The sequence below is a fragment of the Balaenoptera physalus genome, assembly GCF_965194825.1.
Source record: "Balaenoptera physalus genome assembly, chromosome: 2".
Lineage (NCBI taxonomy): Eukaryota > Metazoa > Chordata > Mammalia > Artiodactyla > Balaenopteridae > Balaenoptera > Balaenoptera physalus.
The window spans coordinates 28,598,832-28,620,207 of NC_138883.1; the positions used below are offsets into that span (position 1 = coordinate 28,598,832).

General features: G+C 39.3%; 1 protein-coding gene and 1 long non-coding RNA gene across 11 annotated transcripts in view; one reads left to right on the forward strand and one right to left on the reverse strand.

The window, feature by feature from the left end:
- Positions 1 to 21,376, reverse strand: part of LIN52 (lin-52 DREAM MuvB core complex component) — a 119,740-nt gene that overhangs the window by 71,755 nt on the left and 26,609 nt on the right. For 2 of the 10 annotated variants that reach the window (XR_014261056.1, XM_082451945.1), the window contains exon 6: positions 21,322 to 21,366. The exons of 7 other annotated variants lie outside the window; for them this stretch is intronic. Coding sequence is in view for 2 of the 3 variants with exons in the window: in XM_082451945.1 (XP_082308071.1) it covers positions 21,356 to 21,366 (11 nt within the window). In the remaining variant the exon portion in view is untranslated. Of the gene's footprint in view, positions 1 to 16,335; positions 21,367 to 21,376 lie in introns of those variants that run through there. One more of the 10 variants, XM_082451944.1, reaches the window with a different exon arrangement.
- Positions 1,505 to 5,041, forward strand: LOC309655989. Its single transcript, XR_014261110.1, has 2 exons — positions 1,505 to 3,541; positions 4,651 to 5,041. It is a non-coding gene; the product is annotated as an uncharacterized lncRNA (long non-coding RNA).

Consider the following 21,376-nt stretch of genomic DNA (forward strand, 5'->3'; position numbering starts at 1 on the left):
ATGCTATGATTACCAATTCTGCCACTAAATTTCTGGGTGACCAAGGTCTAAGTCACTTCATTTCTTTAGACCTCAGTTTCCTCACCTTTAAATACTGGAGGGTGAACCAACAGAAAAGTAGATAAGAACTATAAGGGGAAATTCATAAAAGGAGGAGAAACAAGTGGCCAGTAAACATAACTTTATTAGCAATCAAAGAAATACATATAAAAAATACTGAAACGTAATTTTTCATCTATAAAATGCACAAGTACTAAAAAGTTTCACAATATCTAGAGTTGGCTATAAGATGTAGGAATGCAAGTACTTTCATTTACTGTCCTTACAAATATAATTTGGACTAGCCTTTCTGGAGGTCACTTTGGCAATATGTAAAAATTTTTAATGTGCCATTCACCTTGATCTAGAGTAAAGAATGCTTATCGCAGCATGATTTACTTTAGTGAAACACTGGAAACAACCTAAATGTCCATTAAGAGAGAATTAATGAAATACACTATAAATAATCATATAATGGTATTCTACACAGTCATAAAACTGATGATTTTGCTATGTTTTCATGGGTATTGAAAGATGTTCACAATGCACTAAGTCAAAAACGCAGGTTGTAGAAAAGGAATAGCATGATGCCATGTACGTAAAAAAATATATATATGTATATGCATATATGTGTATGTGCATGTATATGTGTATAATACCTCTTAGAAAGAAAAGTTTGGAGGATTTGGAGGAGTGTTCACCAAAAAGTTAAAAGTGATTCCTATTTTAGGATGCTGTGATTTGGGGTGATTTTTGCTTCCTTTATATTTTCTACAATGAATATGTATTGTTTTATAGTAGGAAAAAAATAAAGCTCATATTTAACTTTTAAAATACATATCACAAAAAAGATTCTATGACTCTTTAACAATTCTTTTCAGTTCGATAAGCAATATCTCTTGTTCTTATAGTCTTTGACATAAACCGTGTATATAGTTACATCATTTGCACTACAATCTAGCTGCTTTACTTAGACCTATGCTAAGCACTTCACTCACACCATTTCTAATCTTCTCTACAATGCTATACGACCATTTTTATTCTAAAGAAAACCCAGCAGAGCTTTTACATTTTAGAAGCTGATTTTCCCCACACTAGATGTTATTTTGAAAAGAGTAAGACACTCCAAACTGAGATCTTTAAGGCCAGAAAACTCTCTTTACTTCTAAAAAAAAAAAAAGTCATTGTGTAAATACAAACAAGTGTTTTTCTTGGTTATCCTTTAAATCTCAGTTAGAAGCACTCCTAAGCTGACACTAGGAATATACTCAAGATTACTGACACCCAGGCAAGGCACCATTGTGGTATCTAACAAAGTACATTGGACAATGGGGGGTGAGATTTGAGCTGGTTATTTGTTGCAGGATGGCCTGCATAGGCAAACAAGAAACCAGAGTACTTAAGAATAAAAAACGTAACTCCTAAATCATGTTAAAACTTTTGGTTGCCATCCTGCATTAAAAGCATACTTAGGGGCTTCCCTGGTGGCGCAGTGGTTGAGAGTCTGCCTGCCGATGCAGGGGACACGGGTTCGAGCCCTGGTCTGGGAAGATCCCACATGCCGCGGAGCAACTAGGCCCGTGAGCCACAACTACTGAGCCTGCGCGTCTGGAGCCTGTGCTCCGCAACAAGAGAGGCCGCAACAGTGAGAGGCCCGCGCACCGCGATGAAGAGTGGCCCCCGCTCGCCGCAACTGGAGAAAGCCCTCACACAGAAACGAAGACCCAGCACAGCCATAAATAAATAAATAAATAAATTAATTAATTAAAAAAAAAAAAAACCCAAAAACATTAAAAAAAAAAAAAAAAAAAGCATACTTAGGGCTTCCCTGGTGGCACAGTGGTTGAGAATCTGCCTGCCAATGCAGGGGACACGGGTTCGAGCCCTGGTCTGGGAAGATCCCACATGCCGCGGAGCAACTAGGCCCGTGAGCCACAATTACTGAGCCTGCGCGTCTGGAGCCTGTGCTCCGCAACAAGAGAGGTCGCGATAGTGAGAGGCCCGCGCACTGCGATGAAGAGTGGCCCCCGCTTGTCGCAACTAGAGAAAGCCCTTGCACAGAAACGAGGACCCGACGCAACCAAAAATAAATAAATAAATTAATTAATTTTAAAAAAAGTATTAAAAGCATATTTAATTACTCTTTATTTCCTGACATATGTTCATATAACTTAAAGTGGAGAGATACAGAAAAGGAAAATCTGTGATCCAACATAGAGGCACTCTCTCACCTTCCCATCAACTCACAAACCTGCACTTTCATCTACTCTCTCTTTACTCTTGTTACAATCCAGTAGCTCTCTTCAATATAAGGCCAGTACACCTGTGCTCTAAACCCTAACCCTTCAAGCCCTCTCAGGAACCTTACTTACACTTTATCCCTTTTCACCACTGTCTTCCATCTTTGCCGCCAGAATTTAAACAAACATAAGTCTACTGTCTTAAAGCAAACAAGAAACTTTGACTCCACTTCTCCCTCTCGCTATCACCCTTTCTCCCTCTCAATAGCCAAACTCCTATTTCCATGTCCTACCTTTCACTCATTCCTCACTCATCCATGCATTCAGCTGTCTATACAATGGAGAATTCACATCCAAAGCCAAACCCCATGTCAAAAATCAAACTCATTAAAGACCTAAATGTTAAGACATGACACCATAAAACTCTTAGAAAAGAACATAGGTGAAACATTCTTTGACATAAATTGTAGCAATATTTTCTTAGATTACTCTCCCAGGGCAAAAGAAATAAAAGCAAAAATAAACAAATGGGACCTAATCAAACTTAAAAACTTTTGCACAGTAAAGGAAACTATCAACAAAATGAAAAGACAACCTATGAAAGGGGAGAAAATATTTGCAAAAGATGCAACTGACAAGGGTTTAATTTCCAAAATATACAAACAGCTCATACAACTCATTAGCAAAGAAACAAACAACCCAATCAAAAAACGGGCAGGGGCTTCCCTGGTGGCGCAGTGGTTGGGAGTCTGCCTGCTAATGCGGGGGACACGGGTTCGAGCCCTGGTCTGGGAAGATCCCACATGCCGCAGAGCAACTAGGCCCGTGAGCCACAACTACTGAGCCTGCGCGTCTGGGGCTTGTGCTCCGCAACGAAAGGCCACGATAGTGAGGCCCGCGCACCGCGATGAAGAGTGGCCCCCACTTGCCACAGCTAGAGGAAGCCCTCGCACAGAAACGAAGACCCAACACAGCCAAAAATAAATAAATAAATAATAATTAAAAAAAGAAAAAAACTTTAAAAAAAAAAAAAAAAAAAAAAACGGGCAGACCTAAATAGACATTTTTCCAAAGAAGACATACAGATGCTCAACATCGCTACTTATTAGACAAATGCAAATCAAAACTACAATGAAGGACGGAGTCAAATTGGCATTCTAGGAGGACGCGGAATTCTTGTCTCCTCACAATTAGGGCACCTACCAGGCACTGGTGGGGGACCACAGACACCTAAGGGGACGGGAGGAACCCCCAGCAATCGGGTATGATGTGGCGTGTGGGAGGAGTGAAGGGGGAGAAGAAGTAGAGGTAGGGCGGGGCTGGCGCCCCTGAGGGGCGTCTGGGGGAGGGGAAGGGATCCCAGGCCCAAAGGGGGAAACTGGGGAACCACGGGGAGGGCAGAGGATCAAAAGGGAGCATGGCGAGCTTTCCCCTGCCCACCTGGACCCCCAGAAACCTGTTGAGATCCCGGGCCTGATTCTCTGCCCACCTAGGCCCCCTCCAGCCACGCGGGTCCTGAGGGAGTGGGAGGGAGGGAAGGGAGAGCAAAAGTAAAGGCCAGACCTCTGGGACCGGCACCCCTGAGGGGTGGCTGGGGGAGGAAAGGAGTTCCTACACCCAGCAGGACCCACCCACAGTTAGGGGTCCAGCAGCAACGGGGGATACCCTGGGAGAGATGGTGGGGGAGGGGCATGAAGGAACGGAAGGGAACCGGGCCAGTGCTTTCCTTGTCTGCTTTGGCACTGGGAAGCCTGTTGGGCTCCAGGACCTAATCCTCTGCCCTCAGAGCCTCCCTCCTGCCATGCAGAGCCCAAGCCCCACACCTACACCCCAACCCAGGGCCCCACCTCTACACTCGGAGACCCCCTCTAACGAGCTGGGCCTAAACCCCACGCACACACCTTCACTCAGGGCCCTACCTCCAAACTCCGGAACTCCACTCTCCAGAGGCCCTCCTTTCCACATGCTGCCTCTCCCCTCCTGCCAGGTCCTAAGCAGAGGCCCTGCCCCGCACTTGAACATCACCCTGCCTAGGCCCTGCCCCATGCTCAAACATCACACACCCCCCACCCACCTAGGTCCCACCCCACCCTAAACCCGACCCCTGCCTAAGTTCCACCCCCCAACTAAACTCCACCCCCATAGCCAAGGCTTTTTTTTTCTTTTCTTTTTTCCTCTTTTAGATTGGGGTTCTGTTTTATCTTGTTGATTCACTGTTGTTGATTTTTTTATTTTTCTTAATAAATCTTTTATTTTCCTAATTTCATTTTATTCTTTATTCTTTGTTAGTGATCTCTCCTTTTGGCTTGTTTCCCCCCCTCCCCTTTTTTGTTTCTTTTTTCTGTTGTGGTTTTAATTTACCTTGTTGCAGTTGTTTCAATTATAGTTTTATTTTTCCTAATATATTTTTTATCTTTCTAATTTTACTTTGCTTTTTATTCTTTGATATTGTACTGCTCCTTTTTTTTCTTTCTTTTTTTTTTTTTTTTTTAACCATGCCACGAAGCTCGCGGGATGTTGGTTCCCAGGTCGGAGGTTGGGCATGAGCTCCAGTGGTGGGAGCTCCAAGTCCAAACCGCTGGACTAACAGAGAACCTCAGAACCCGGGAAATATCAATCGGAGTGAGGCCTCCCGGAGGTCCTCATCTCTGCATCAAGACTCAGCTCTATCCAACTGCCTGCAAACTCCAGTGCTGGATGTCTCAGGCCAAACAACCAGTAAGACAGGAATACAGCACCACACATCAAAAAAAAAAAAGAAATGACAACCAAATATGTTACAGACGAAGGAGCAAGGTAAAAACCTACAAGACCAAATAAATGAAGATGAAATAGGCAACCTACCTGAAAAAGAATTCAGAGTAATGATAGTAAAGATGATCCAAAATCTCGGAAACAGAATGGAGAAAATACAAGAAACATTTAACAAGGATCTAGAAGAATTAAAGAGCAAACAAACAGTGATGAACAACACAATTACTGAAATTTAAAACACTCTAGAAGGAATCAATAAGAGAATAACTGAGGCAGAAGAACCGATAAGTGAGCTGGAAGATAAAATGGTGGAAATAACTGCCAGGGAGCAGCATAAAGAAAAAAGAATGAAAAGAATTGAGGATAGTCTCAGAGACCTCTGGGACAACATTAAACACACCAACATTCGAATTACAGAGGTCCCAGAAGAAGAAGAGAAAAAGAAAGGGTCTGAGAAAATATCTGAAGAGATTATAGTCAAAAACTTCCCTAACATGGGAAAGGAAATAGTCAATCAAGTCCAGGAAGCACACAGAGTACCATACAGGATAAATCCAAGGAGAAACATGCCAAGAGACATATTAATCAACATATCAAAAATTAAATACAAAGAAAAAATATTAAAAGCAGCAAGGGAAAAGCAACAAATAACATACAAGGAAATCCCCAAAAGGTTAACAGCTGATTTTTCAGCAGAAACTCTGCAAGCCAGAAGGGAGTGGCAGGACATATTGAAAGTGATGAAAGGGAAAAACCTACAACCAAGATTACTCTACCCAGCAAGGATCTCATTCAGATTTGATGGAGAAATTAAAACCTTTACAGATAAGCAAAAGTTAAGAGAATTCAGCACCGCCAAACCAGCTTTACAACAAATGCTAAAGGAACTTCTCTAGGCAGGAAACACAGAGAAGGAAAAGACCTACAAAAACAAACCCAAAACAACTAAGAAAATGGTAATAGGAACATAAATATCGATAATTACGTTAAATGTAAATGGATTAAATGCTCCAACCAAAAGACATACACTGGCTGAATGAATACAAAAACAAGACCCGTACATATGCTGTCTACAAGAGACCCACTTCAGACCTAGGGACACGTACAGACTGAAAGTGAGGGGATGGAAAAAGATATTCCATGCAAATGGAAATCAAAAGAAAGCTGGAGTAGCAATTCTCATATCAGACAAAATAGACTTTAAAATCAAGACAATTACAAGAGACAAAGAAGGAGACTGCACAATGATCAAGGGATCAATCCAAGAAGAAGATATAACAATTGTAAATATTTAGGTACCCAACACAGGAGCACCTCAATACATAAGGCTAACGCTAACAGCCATAAAAGCGGAAATCAAAAAAAAAAAAAAACAAAAAAAAGAAAGAAAAAAAAAACCGGAAATCGACAGTAACACAATAATAGTAGGGGACTTTTAACACCCCACTTTCACCAATGGACAGATCATCCAAAATGAAAATAAATAAGGAAACACAAGCTTTAAATGATACATTAAACAAGATGGACTTAATTGATATTTATAGGACATTCCACCCAAAAACAACAGAATACACATTTTTCTCAAGTGCTCATGGAACATTCTCCAGGATAGATCATATCTTGGGTCACAAATCAAGCCTTGGTAAATTTAAGAAAATTGAAATCGTATCAGGTATCTTTTCCGACCACAACGCTATGAGACTAGATATCAATTACAGGAAAAGATCTGTAAAAAATACAAACACATGGAGGCTACACAATACACTACTTAATAACGAAGTGATCACTGAAGAAATCAAAGGGGAAATCAAAAAATACCTAGAAACAAATGGCAATGGAGACACGACGACCCAAAACCTATGGGATGCAGCAAAAGCAGTTCTAAGAGGGAAGTTTATAGCAATACAAGCCTACATCAAGAAACAGGAAACATCTCGAATAAACAACCTAACCTTGCACCTAAAGCAATTAGAGAAAGAAGAACAAATAAACCCCAAAGCTAGCAGAAGGAAAGAAATCATAAAGATCAGATCAGAAATAAATGAAAAAGAAATGAAGGAAACAATAGCAAAAATCAATGAAACTAAAAGCTTGTTCTTTGAGAAGATAAACAAAATTGATAAACCATTAGCCAGACTCATCAAGAGAAAAAGGGAGAAGACTCAAATCAATAGAATTAGAAATGAAAAAGGAGAAGTAACCACTGACACTGCAGAAATACAAACGATCATGAGAGATTACTACAAGCAACTCCATGCCAATAAAATGGACAACCAGGAAGAAATGGACAGATTCTTAGAAATGCACAACCTGCCGAGACTGAACCAGGAAGAAATAGAAAATATGAACAGACCAATCACAAGCACTGAAATTGAAACTATGATTAAAAATCTTCCAACAAACAAAAGCCCAGGACCAGAAGGCTTCACAGGCAAATTCTATCAAACATTTAGAGAAGAGCTAACACCTATCCTTCTCAAACTCTTCCAAAATATTGCAGAGGGAGGAACACTCCCCAACTCATTCTATGAGGCCACCATCACCCTGATACCAAAACCAGACAAAGATGTCACAAAGAAAGAAAACTACAGGCCAATATCACTGATGAACACAGATGCAAAAATCCTCAACAAAATACTAGCAAACAGAATCCAACAGCACATTAAAAGGATTATACACCATGATCAAGTGGGGTTTATTCCAGGAATGCAAGGATTCTTCAATATATGCAAATCAATCAACGTGATACATCATATTAACACATTGAAGGAGAAAAACCATATGATCATCTCAATAGATGCAGAGAAAGCTTTCAACAAAATTCAACACCCATTCATGATAAAAGCCCTGCAGAAAGTAGGCATAGAGGGAACTTTCCTCAACATAATAAAGGCCATATATGACAAACCCACAGCCAACATTGTCCTCAATGGTGAAAAACTGAAACCATTTCCACTAAGATCAGGAACAAGACAAGGTTGCCCACTCTCACCACTATTATTCAACATAGGTTTGGAAGTGTTAGCCACAGCAATCAGAGAAGAAAAAGAAATAAAAGGAATCCAAATCAGAAAAGAAGAAGTAAAGCTGTCACTGTTTGCAGATGACATGATACTACACATAGAGAATCCTAAAGATGCTACCAGAAAACTACTAGAGCTAATCAATGAATTTGGTAAAGTAGCAGGATACAAAATTAATGCACAGAAATCTCTTGCATTCCTATATACTAATGATGAAAAATCTGAAAGTGAAATTAAGAAAACACTGCCGCTTACCACTGCAACAAAAAGAATAAAATATCTAGGAATAAACCTACCTAAGGAGACAAAAGACCTGTATGCAGAAAATTATAGGACACTGATGAAAGAAATTAAAGATGATACAAATAGATGGAGAGATATACCATGTTTTTGGATTGGAAGAATCAACATTGTGAAAACGACTCTACTACCCAAAGCAATCTACAGATTCAATGCAATCCCTATCAAACTACCACTGGCATTTTTCACAGAACTAGAACAAAAAATTTCACAATTTGTATGGAAACACAAAAGACCCCGAATAGCCAAAGCAATCTTGAGAAAGAAAAATGGAGCTGGGGGACTCAGGCTCCCTGACTTCAGACTATATTACAAAGCTACAGTAATCAAGACAGTTTGGTACTGGCACAAAAACAGAAATATAGATCAATGGAACAGGATAGAAAGCCCAGAGATAAACCCACGCACATATGGTCACCTTATCTTTGATAAAGGAGGCAAGCATATACAGTGGAGAAAAGACAGCCTCTTCAATAAGTGGTGCTGGGAAAATTGGACAGGTACATGTAAAAGTATGAAATTAGAACACTCCCTGACACCATACACAAAAATAAACTCAAAATGGATTAAAGACCTAAGTGTAAGGCCAGACACTATCAAACTCTTAGAGGAAAACATAGGCAGAACACTCTATGACATAAATCACAGCAAGATCCTTTTTGACCCACCTCCTAGAGTAATGGAAATAAAAACAAAAATAAACAAGTGGGACCTAATGAAACTTAAAAACTTTTGCACAGCAAAGGAAACCATAAACAAGACCAAAAGACAACCCTCAGAATGGGAGAAAATATTTGTAAATGAAGCAACTGACAAAGGATTAATCTCCAAGATTTACAAGCAGCTCATGCAGCTCAATATCAAAAAAACAAACAACCCAATCCAAAAATGGGCAGAAGACCTAAATAGACATTTCTCCAAAGAAGATATACAGATTGCCAACAGACACATGAAAGAATGCTCAACATCATTAATCATTAGAGAAATGCAAATCAAAACTACAATGAGGTATCATCTCACACCAGTCAGAATGGCCATCATCAAAAAATCTAGAAACAATAAATGCTGGAGAGGGTGTGGAGAAAAGGGAACACTCTTGCACTGTTGGTGGGAATGTAAATTGATACAGCCACTATGGAGAACAGTATGGAGGTTCCTTAAAAAACTACAAATAGAACTACCATACGACCCAGCAATCCCACTACTGGGCATATACCCTGAGAAAACCATAATTCAAAAAGAGTCATGTACCAAAATGTTCATTGCAGCTCTATTTACAACAGCCAGGACATGGAAGCAACCTAAGTGTCCATCATCAGATGAATGGATAAAGAAGATGTGGCACATATATACAATGGAATATTACTCAGCCATAAAAAGAAATGAAATGGAGGTATTTGTAATGAGGTGGATGGAGTTAGAGTCTGTCATACAGAGTGAAGTAAGTCAGAAAGAGACAAACAAATACAGTATGCTAACACATATATATGGAATCTAAGGGAAAAAAAAAAAAGGTCATGAAGAACCTAGTGGCAAGACGGGAATAAAGACACAGACCTACTAGAGAATGGACTTGAGGATATGGAGAGGGGGAGGGGTGAGATGTGACAGGGTGAGAGAGTGTCATGGACATATATACACTACCAAATGTAAAACCGATAGCTAGTGGGAAGCAGCCGCATAGCACAGGGAGATCAGCTCGGTGCTTTGTGACCACCTAGAGGGGTGGGATAGGGAGGGTGGGAGGGCGGGAGATGCAAGAGGGAGAGATATGGGAACATATGTTTATGTATAACTGATTCACTTTGTTATAAAGCAGAAACTAACACACCACTGTAAAGCAATTATACTTCAATAAAGATGTTTAAAGAAAAAAAGAAACTACTATACATAAAATAGATAAGCAACAAGGATGTACTGTATAGCACACAAAATTAGACCCAGTAGCCTATAATAACTTATAATGAAATAAAATCTGCAAAAAAACTCAAAAAACAAAACCTGAATCACTATGCTGTATACCTGAAACTAACACAATATTGTAAATCAACTATACTTCAATTAAAAAAAAAACAAAACTTGTCTTCCCTTACAAATCTGTTCCTCCACTACTGTTCTTTCTAAAAAAGCTTTAGCGACAAACTGCAGACTCTTTTTGTCTCTTTCTCAGAAAAGCCTTTCTTCTCTGGTCACCGCCTACAGATCAGAAGAGGTCTCACAGATATCTGCTGTTACGGAATCTTACACTTCTTCACAGCACTCACCACAACCCTCACTACAGATTATTTTTGTAACTGTTTGATGTGTGTCTTCCACGTGATTGCCTTGCTTACCAATGCATCCCTCAACTTTTAGCACAGTGATTGGCTCATTTTAGTTAATTTAAATGTTTGTTGAATTGAATAAATCCTTGAGGGGAGAGGGAAAAAAATTAAATCAATCAATCGATTGATTGATGGATCGATCCTTAGTGAGGTATAATTCATATATGATGAACTGTACATATTTGAAGTGTCCAGCCTGGTAAGTTTTGACAAATGTTTTCACCACTACTGAGACAAACCCTTCTGACTCATGAGAATTTTCCAGTCTGGCTGGTGGGAATAAACCCTGTGGTGCCAGCCACTGTTCCCTGTAATCCTTTCAGATGGTTCTCTCTTGAGCCTCAAGTGGTTTCCTCACAAGATTGCACCGATCAGTACTCAGCTGATTACTTTAGGAGGCCCCTCTGCAGATCTCCAGGGTTCTCTCTGTGCACCCTCTCCCCTCTGGTACTCTGTCCTGACCTCTAGCTGCCTTGGTCTCTCCAGATGCCTAGCTCTGTTTCTTCAACTCAGGGAGCCTGCTGGTCTCTGCCTGGGTTCCCCCTCCCTGCACTGCAGCCTGGAAACTCTCTCAAAGCAGTAAGCTGAGACAATCACAGCGCTCATCTCATTTACTTCCTAATTCTCAGGGATCACTATCTTTTGTTGCCTGATGTCCAGTGTCCTAAAAACCACTGTTCGTATATTTTGTAATTAACAACAACTGTTTCAGGTGGGAAGGTGAATCTAGTCCCTGATATTCCATCTGAGCCAAAAGCAAAAGTCCTTCCATTGTTATCTGCATGCCTCTGACTTACATGCCCAGGGGAGAAATCTTGGAGTCATCCTTTTTTTAAAAAAAATATATATTTTGTTTGTTTGTTTGTTTGCCTGCATTGGGTCTTTGTTGCTGTGCGCGGGCTTCCCATTGTGGTGGCTTCTCTTGCTGTGGAGCGTGGGCTCTAGGTGCACGCGCTTCAGTAGTTGCAGCACGCGGGCTCAGCAGTTGTTGTGCACAGGCTTAGTTGCTCCATGGCATGTGGGATCTTCCCGGACCAGGGATCGAACCCATGTCCCCTTCATTGGCAGGCAGATTCTTAACCACTGTGCCACCAGGGAAGCCCCTGGAGTCATCCTTGACACCTCCCTCCCCCTTCTCTCATCTTCCACAGCCAATCAATCAAGACTTATTCTTTGTCGTAAATCACTCTCAAATTCAAGGACTTCTCTCCCTGTCCACTATCAGTACCCTAGTTCTAGGCACCACAGTCTTGGCTATTGCAATGACCTCCTACTTAGTCTGTAGTTCTTCTCATGCCTCCCTCCAAACCATTCTCTACATGGCCAAAACCTGAATATTTCTTGCCCACGCCCTTAACTGACTTGCTAGTGCTCTTAGAATAATGTCCAACATCCTTAACACAACTGAGAAGTCTTACATGATCCAGCAGTCTATTTCAGCAGTCACTGTCTGAGTTTCAGTCACATTTGCCTTCTTTCAGTTCTTCAAAGGCACCATGCTCCTTCCCACTACCAGATTTTGATACTTCCTCTAGAAACCTCATCTCCCTTCCCTTCACTCAGTTAATTTCTACTCATTCTTCATACCTAAATATCTTTTTTCTCAGGAGAACTATTCCTGCCCCACATTGTACTTAGAACAACTTAGTGGCAAATAATTCTTTGTGTAGTGCCTTATCTACTAGAATGTTAGCTCTATGACAGCAGGAACTATCTCTGTCTTATGTACTGCCAAGTCCTTGGTGCCTAGCACAGTACCGTGAAGATACACAACAAATATTTGCTGTATGGAAGTCAGATAATAGAAAATATATATATTGGTCTCTGCCCCTGGTTCCTGGCACAAAGCTCCTAAAACGCTTACAATTTCCTAAGAGTGTTAGAAGCATCTTTTATTTTAATATTTGGTCTTTGACTCGATTCCTGACACAAAGTTCCTAAACCCCTCAGAATCTCCTGGGTGACAGCAGTATCTTTTGTTCTAATGAGGTGACTCTTAGTGTACTCCAGGATGGGGGCTGGTCAGCAGACAGACCAAGCCATGATTAGAAGCTTGGGATTCTCAACCCCGACCTCCATTCTCCAGAGAGGAGAGAGACTGGAAATGGAGTTAATAATGTCTCATGACTACATGATTGAAGCCTCCATAAGAAAGCTTCCAGGTTGGTGAACATGTAGAGTTGCTGGGAGAGTGACACGTCTGGAGAGGGCACGAAAGCTCCATGCCCCACCCCACATACCTGGATGTTCATCTGTATCCTTTATCATATCCTTTTATAATAAACTGGTAAACAGTAAGTAAGCTGTTTTCCTGAGTTCTGGGAGCTGCTCTAGCAAATTAATTAAACCTGAGGAAGGGATTGTGGGAACATCCGATTTACAACCAAAGCACAGGCGACAACCTGGACTTATAGTTGGCATCTGACGGAGGGGGGCAGGGGCAGAGGGGAGTCCTGAGGGACCCAGCCCTCAATCTGTGGAATCTGATACGATCTCCAGGTAGATAGTGTCAGAATTGAGTTAAACTGTAGAAAACCTAGCTGATGTCACAGAATTGCTTAGTGTGGGGAACAAAAAACTCCCACACATCCAGTGTCGTGTTGTGAGTGTGCTAGAGATGTGAGAGTAAAGGAGACACGTGGGAGGAGTAAGAGGGGGTCTTTCCTATACAAGAATTAAATACTATGTCTTAAAATATAGAATTTTAATGCTGTAAGGATCTGAGAGGTCTTTAGTCCAACAACTTCATTTTTCAACTGAGGAAACTGATGCCCAACATCACACAGCTAAACTCCTGATAAAGGTGCACTAGGCAATAGTAAAATCTAAAATTTATCAATAGCTTACTAGGTGTCACATACCATACTATGCATTTATGTTTATTGAGGTGAATTCAAATTTTTAAAAGTGATTTTAAAGTGTACAATTCAATGGCATTTAGTATATTCACAATATTGTGCAACCACCACCTATATCAAGTTACAAAACATTTTCATCACTCCCCCGCCCCCGCAAAATAATCCTATACCCATTAAGTAGTCACTCCCCATTTCCCACTCTCTCTTGTCCCTGGCAACCACCAATCTGCTTTCTGTCTCTACAAATTTACATACCCAGGATGTTTCATGCAAATGGAATAATATGTGATCTTCTGTGTCTGGCTTCCGTTATTTAGTATAATGTTTTTGAGATTCACCCACGTTGTAGCGTGTATCAGTACTACATTTTTATGGCTAAATAATATTCTGTTGTATGTATATACCATATTTTGTTTATCCATTCATCTGTTAATGGACATTTGAGTTTGTTTCCATCTTTTGGCTATCATGAATAGTACTGAATGAACATTTGTGTACAAGTATCTGTTTGAGTACTTGTCTTCAATTCTTTTGGGCATACACCTAGTAGTGGAATTGCTGGGTCATATGGTAATTCTCTGTTTAACCTTTCAAGGAACTGCCAAACTTTCACAGTGGCCACACCATTTTACATTCCCACCAGCTATATATGAGAGTTCCAATTTCACCATATCCTTGCAAACACTTGTTATTTTCTATTATTATTATTATTATTATTATTATTATTATTATTATTATCATTACTATTACCATCTTAGTCGGTGTGAAGTGGTATCCCGTTGTGGTTTTGATTTACATTTCCCTAATGACTAATGAAAGATGTTTAGCATCTTTTTATGTGCTTATCGGCCATTTGTATTTCTTCTTTGGAGAAATGTCCACTCAAGTCCTTTGCCCATTTTAAAATTGGGTTGTCTGTCTTTTTGTTTTTGAGTTATAAGAGTTCTTTATATATTCTAGGTACTAGACCCTTATCAGATATATGATTTGCAAAAGTATTCTTTCAATACTGTATTATATATTTGAAAGTTGCTAAGAGAGCAGATCTTTAAACTTCTCACCACTAGAAAAGATTTCTAACAATGTGTGATGACAGACTTACTGTGGTGATCATTATATTGTAACATGAAACTGTTATATGTCAATTATATCTCAATTTTTTAAAAGTTTTCTCCAATTCAATGGTTGTCTTTTCACTTTCTTGATAATGTTCTTTGATGAACAAAGTTTTAAACTTTAATGAAATCCAATTTATCTATTTTTTCTTCTGTTGCTTGTGTTTTTGGTGTCATATGTAAGAATTCATGGCTACATCCAAGGTCATGAAGATTCATACTAGGCATTTTATAATCATTGTCCAATTTAATCCTCTCAAGAACCCAATAAGTATTATTATTACCTTCATTTTACAGACAAGGAAAATGAGGCTCAGAGAGAGGTAACTTGTCAAGTTAGTATGTAGAAGAATAGGTCTGTTTCCAACGACCAGGATCTTATAATTTCCAAGTCAGTTTTTCTCCGCACACTCACAACATGGCAGCTTGTTTCCCCAAAAAGGGCATGATGGGGGACAAAACACAAGTCATGGTCTTTTTGTAACTAAATCTCAGAAGTAGCATTCCATTACTTTTGCTGTCACTGATCCAGCCCACATTCAAGAGGAAAAGATCACACAAAGGCATAAATAGAGGCTGCCTACCACACCAGGGCTCTGTTTTTTTTTTTAAAAGTCAAGTCTTTTATTTATTTATTTATTTATTTTTGGCTGCGTTGGGTCTTCATTGCTGTGCGCGGGCTTTCTCTAGATACGGTGAGCGGGGGCTACTCTTCGTTGCAGTGCGCAGGCTTCTCATTGTGGTGGCTTCTCTTGTTGTGGAGCACGGGCTCTAGGCGCACGGGCTTCAGTAGTTGTGGCATGTGGGCTCAGTAATTGTGGCTCACGGGCTCTAGAGCGCAGGCTCAGTAGTTGTGGCGCACGGGTTTAGCTGCTCTGCGGCATGTGGGATCTTCCCGGACCAGGGCTCGAACCCGTGTCCCCTGCACTGGCAGGCGGATTCTTAACCACTGTGCCACCAGGGAAGTCCCCAGGGTTCTGTTTTAATGTTACACATCTTCCCTGGCTGATCTCCTTCCCACCTGTGGCTTTAACTAGAACCTACAAACTGATGATGTCCAAAACTCTACTTCCTGTGCTCTAGATTCATACATTCAACTATCTCCTGGGTATATCCACCTAGATAGCCTACACTTACACTTACAACTGAATTCCCCAATCTTTCTTCTCAAAGGTGCTCTTCTTCCTATATTTACTCAAGCCAGAAACCTGAGTCACTCTTGATTCCTCATTCTTACTGCCCAGAACTCCCTGACCCCAATATATCCAATCAGTCACTAAGCCTTTCCATTCTACCACTCAGACTTCTAGAACCCATCCGTATTCTCCATTTCCACTGGGAAGTTAAAAGAAATCTAACTTGTCTCCCTGATACCACTTTTCTGTGTTACCAATCCATCTTCTACCATGTTGGCAAAGTGAGCCTTTTAAGAAAGTAAATATGATTACATGCCTACTAGGCTTAAAACTTCTCATATGCTGCCCATAATGATAACAGCAGTTAATATTTTTAAGCACCTATTAAGTGCCAACATTATGCTAAGGTTTTATAAATAATATTGTGTTAAATCATCAAAACAACACTCTAAGGTAACAGATCTCACGGTGAATGGTCAGGAAACCTCTGGGGACCCTTTCAGAGGGTCCCTGAGTTCAAAACTATACATATGATACTAAGATGCCTTTTTCACACATTCTCTCACAAGTGAACAGTGAAGTTTTCTACAGACTACCTAACAAAAGATAATCATAACATATTGAAAGAAGCAGCAGTATGAAAATCCAACTTTTTATCAATCCAAACATTACGGACATTTGAAAAATGCAAAAACTGCCACTCTTCTCAATATTTTTTGTTTGGAAAATAGTTATTCTTCATAAAAACATTTATGCTAACATGTAATGGGTTTATTCCTATTTTTAAATTAATTAGGGACTTCCACAGTGGTGCAGTGGTTAAGAATCCGCCTGCCAATGCAGGGGACATGGGTTCAATCCCTGGTCTGGGAAGATCCCATATGCTGCGGAGAAACTAGGCCCGTGCGCCACAACTACTGAGCCTGCGCTCTAGAGCCCATGAGCCACAACTACCGTGCCCATGCGCCACAACTATTGAAGCTCACACACCCTAGAGGCCACGCACTGCAACTACTGAGCCCACGTGCGCCATAACTACTGAAGCCCATGCACTCTAGGGCCCCCGTGCCGCAACTACTGAGCCCACGTGCTACAACTACTGAAGCCTGCACGCCTAGAGCCCATGCTCCGCAACAAGAGAAGCCACCACGATGAGAAGCCTGCACACCACAATGACGAGTAGCACCTGCTTGCCACAATTACAGAAAGCCCACATGCAGCAATAAAGACCCAATGCAGCCAAAAATAAATAAAAAATAAAAAAGTAAATTAATAAATATTTAAAATTTTTCTGTTTTAATTTCTGAAACAGTAAATATACATATAACCCACATAAACAAGAACTCTTTGGGGTGACCATTAATTTTTAAGAGTGTAAAGAGGGCTTCCCTGGTGGCGCAGTGGTTGAGAATCTGCCTGTCAATGCAGGGGACACGGGTTCGAGCCCTGGTCTGGGAAGGTCCCACATGCCGTGGAGCAACTGGGCCCGTGAGACACAACTACTGAGCCTGCGCGTCTGGAGCCTGTGCTCCGCAACAAGAGAGGCCGTGATAGTGAGAGGCCCGTGCACTGCGATGAAGAGTGGCCCTCACTCGCCGCAACTACAGAAAGCCCTCGCACGGAAACGAAGACCCAACACAGCCAAAAATAAATAAATAAATAAATTAATTAATTTAAAAAAAAAAAAGAGTGTAAAGAAGTCCTGACACCAAAAAGTTTGATAATTACTGTTCTAAGGTTTTCATCTCCATTTCACAAATGAAGAAACTAGGGCTTAAAAAATTAAGTTACTTGCCTAAGTGGTAGATTGAGATTCATAATAAGGCTGTATGACTCCAGAATCCAAGCTCTTAATCACTATTTTGTCCTTTCCTATTAGCTATTTATCACCTGGTTCCTATTTACTTATCTTCAGGTAATTGTTCTTCCCCTTAGGTTATGTTCAGGTCATCGCTTCTCTCCACTAGCCTTAGTTTCCTCAAACAGAGGTATTTCTTAAGCTGTAGTGTGAAAATGCAATTCCTATAAGTTAGTATACTATAATAAGATAGTATACTCTTCCAAACCTTTCTTTAAACTGGACAGACTTAAGCTTTGCAACCTACCAATTATAGATAAGATATAATTCCTTGGTTCTGGCCTCTTAAGAGGTTCTCTTCTCTGGCGGTCCAGTGGTTAGAACTCAGTGCTTTCACTGCCCAGGCCTGGGTTTAATCCCTGGTTGGGGAACTAAGATCCCGAAAGCTGGCAAGCTGGGCGATGAGCCAAAAAAAAGAGTCTCTTCTTAAAAACAATCTCCCAAAATGTCTAACAATTATACTAATCTTCCAGTGGACATGTTTTGGATCCATGAAATAGGGACTTAAAGTCATTGCTCACATGTTTTACTTTAGTTACAATATACTCATTTATACAAAGGGTCTATGAACTTTAAAAGAAAAACTATGCTGAACAGTAAGCCACTAAAGACTGTGTACAGTGCTAAAGCTGATTCCCTAAACCTTCACAACAAAGATGCCCAAACAAGCTCTTTTTCCCCAGGCTCTTTTTCCTTTTCTTTCTAGTTGACTGGGGAATTGGACACAGGTTCATTTTCACAAGATGTATCTCCAATCCCCATGAAGTTGTTGCCTTTTTTTTTTTTTTTTTAGTGTTTAAAACTATTCCTCAAAAGAAACCTATCTAGCAGGCTCAACTGTTTCTAAAATTAATCCACTGCACAGGGTGGATTTCCCACTCCAGGTCAAACTGTTAGGTCTATAAGCACAGCATTTATCTAAGTCATTAATAATCCAACTGAAATCAGTGGCTCCAGTGTAATTCCCTGTGGTTTCCCCATCCCACCCAAACAACTTTTCTCTGTTCTAACAATTCTCCATTACTTAGATCTGCTGTTTCCATTTTATATTACCAATTCACTCTATATTTCTTATACCACTAGTCATAATGGTTTCCAAATACATACAAAAAGATCTGCCTTCTGTTTTTACAATCAAGTGAAGCAAGTTTTAATTACTAATGTGAAACTAAAATCTTCCTCATTCTTTCTTTTCCTATGCTAAAATAATTATATGCATCAACTGTGTTGTTAGTTCATTATGCAAGTTCTTTTCTCATGTAGTGCCCAAGTCAGTCAACAGAGAAGACAGTTAAGATGCTTTGGTTTTTCAAGGAAAGTGGTTTTCCAAGGATTTGCAAATGACAAATGGTAACACATATAAAAATGCATCACTCAACAAGGTTGTCAGGAAACTTACACATCAAATCAGGAAACCAGTGAGTTGAGGAAAACATACCTTCACTTTCTCTATTTGAATTTTTTCATTCAATAGCAATAATGATATTCTGATATTCCCAAGGGGGAGAAGAAGTGAGAGAAGAAAAGAACTAGCCGGCCCAAGTTACACTAGCAATTTACTATTTATTTCTAAAATACTACAGCTTTGACATTATCACAACCTAAATTAAAATGACCGGGGTGGCATTAACAAAAAAGGAAAATACTGCCAAACTAAAATTCAAAATTTCTGTTTAAATTAGAGAAATCTGAATATGGATTGCATATCGGATAATCATATTGTATTATGTTAAATTTCTTCAGTGTGTTAACTGTTTTGTAGATGTGTAGGAGAATGTCCTTGTCCTTAAGAAATAATGCTAAAGTATTTATGAAGTGTCATGGTGTCTGCAGCTAGTTCTCAAATAGCTCAAGAATAAAACAATAAAATTTAAAATTAAATATATATAGATAAAGCCAATATGACAAATGTTAACAACTGATAAACAGGTAGAGGGTATACAAGTATTTATTGTACTATTCTTGAAACTTTTTAAAGAGATTTAAAACTTGACAAAACATAAATTTAAGAGAAAAAACAATCTTTGGTTCATTAAAATACACCCTTAAGAAAGTGAAAAGGTAAGCCACAGAGTGGGGTAAGATATTTGCAATTTACGTAACTGACAAAGGATGCATATCAGAGATATATAAAGAACACCTGCAAATCAATTTTTAAATTGACAATCCAGTTTTTAAAGAAGGGCAAGAGATACCAATAAACACTTCACAAAAGAGGTTATCCAAATGTTCAGTAAACATATGAAAAGCAATCTTATCAGTCACTAGGGAAATGAAAATTAAAACTACATTGAGATACCATTCTATCTACTTTAATAGCTAGATATTAATAGACTGAGAATGTATCTGTTGGTAACAACATAGAACAAATGAAATTGCCTGTGGGCTTGTAAATTGGTATAACCACTTTGGAAAACTGTTTGGAACTATCTACTAAAGCAAGATAGTTATACACACACACACACACACACATCCACAACCTAGCAATCCTGCTCCTAGTTATATACACAACAAAAATGCGTGTACCAAAAACAGACATATACCAAGAATGCTCATAGTATTTACTTGTAATAGGCAAAAGCTGGAAACAGTCCAAATGTCCATTGTTAGTAGAATGAAAAAACTAATCACATTGTATTCTTACAATGATACACCACACAGCAATGAAAATAAGCATATGACTGTTAAAGACAATGACATGGATGAATGTCATAATCAAAATGTTGAGCAAAAGCCAGAAACAAAAGAATACACAGTTTGTGATGCCATTTATATAAAGCTCAAAATCAAGCAAAACTTTTATGATATTATAAGTCACAATAGTGCTTGCCTTTGGGCAAAGGGCAGGTAGTAACTGAGAGGGGTATGAAGGAGGTATTATATATATTGGAAAGGTTCTATTTCTTGATCTGTTCTGGGTGTGGTTATATGGGAGTGTTTTTATGAAAATTCATTGAGCTGTACCTTATAATTTGTGTACTTTTCTCTATGTATATTATAATTCCATTTTGAAAACTTTATTAAAGAACAAAGAAATGATGGAACAGTGGAATATTTTTATATCCTGAATCTGAAGTCTTATTTTAGTTCTTTTCTCTTTATATTCTGTATCTAAAACTTCAACCTGTCAAATTCAACTATTCTCTCAAAGGATTCTTCACTATTACCCAACCAATTTTAAATGTATTCTCCTATACTAGAGTCAATCAAATGTAATACTTCTTCCTTTAAAAATATCATTCTGTTTTTACATTATATTTCTCAACTCTTTTTCAGTTACACCAAACATTGGTAGCTTTTGCCAAGCTTTTAATTTAGACTTAATGGTTAGAGATACTTCCCTTCTAGATACAAAAAGTCATTATTTTTCTAGATTTCCTACAGCAAAGTGCTCTGTCATCACCTATAAATTCTCATGCAATATCACCACCCTCCCAGATCATATTTCCGACACAAAACAGTGTTACGGACTAAGAAACAAAAGAAAAGAAACTGATATTACATTTAAAACAAAAAAACACTCTTCATTTTGTTGAAATCTCTAGATGTCAAAAACTAAATGAATAGATAAACAAACCAAAAAAAAATCAGAAAATGTCAGTTTACTTCCCCAGGAGCAGAAACAGTCATTCTTACACCCAAAGCCTGGAAAGAAACTCAACTCGTATGCATACCTACTGCAATTATTCCGTTCTCCTCTCCTCTTTGTCATAACAAAGCTATATATTC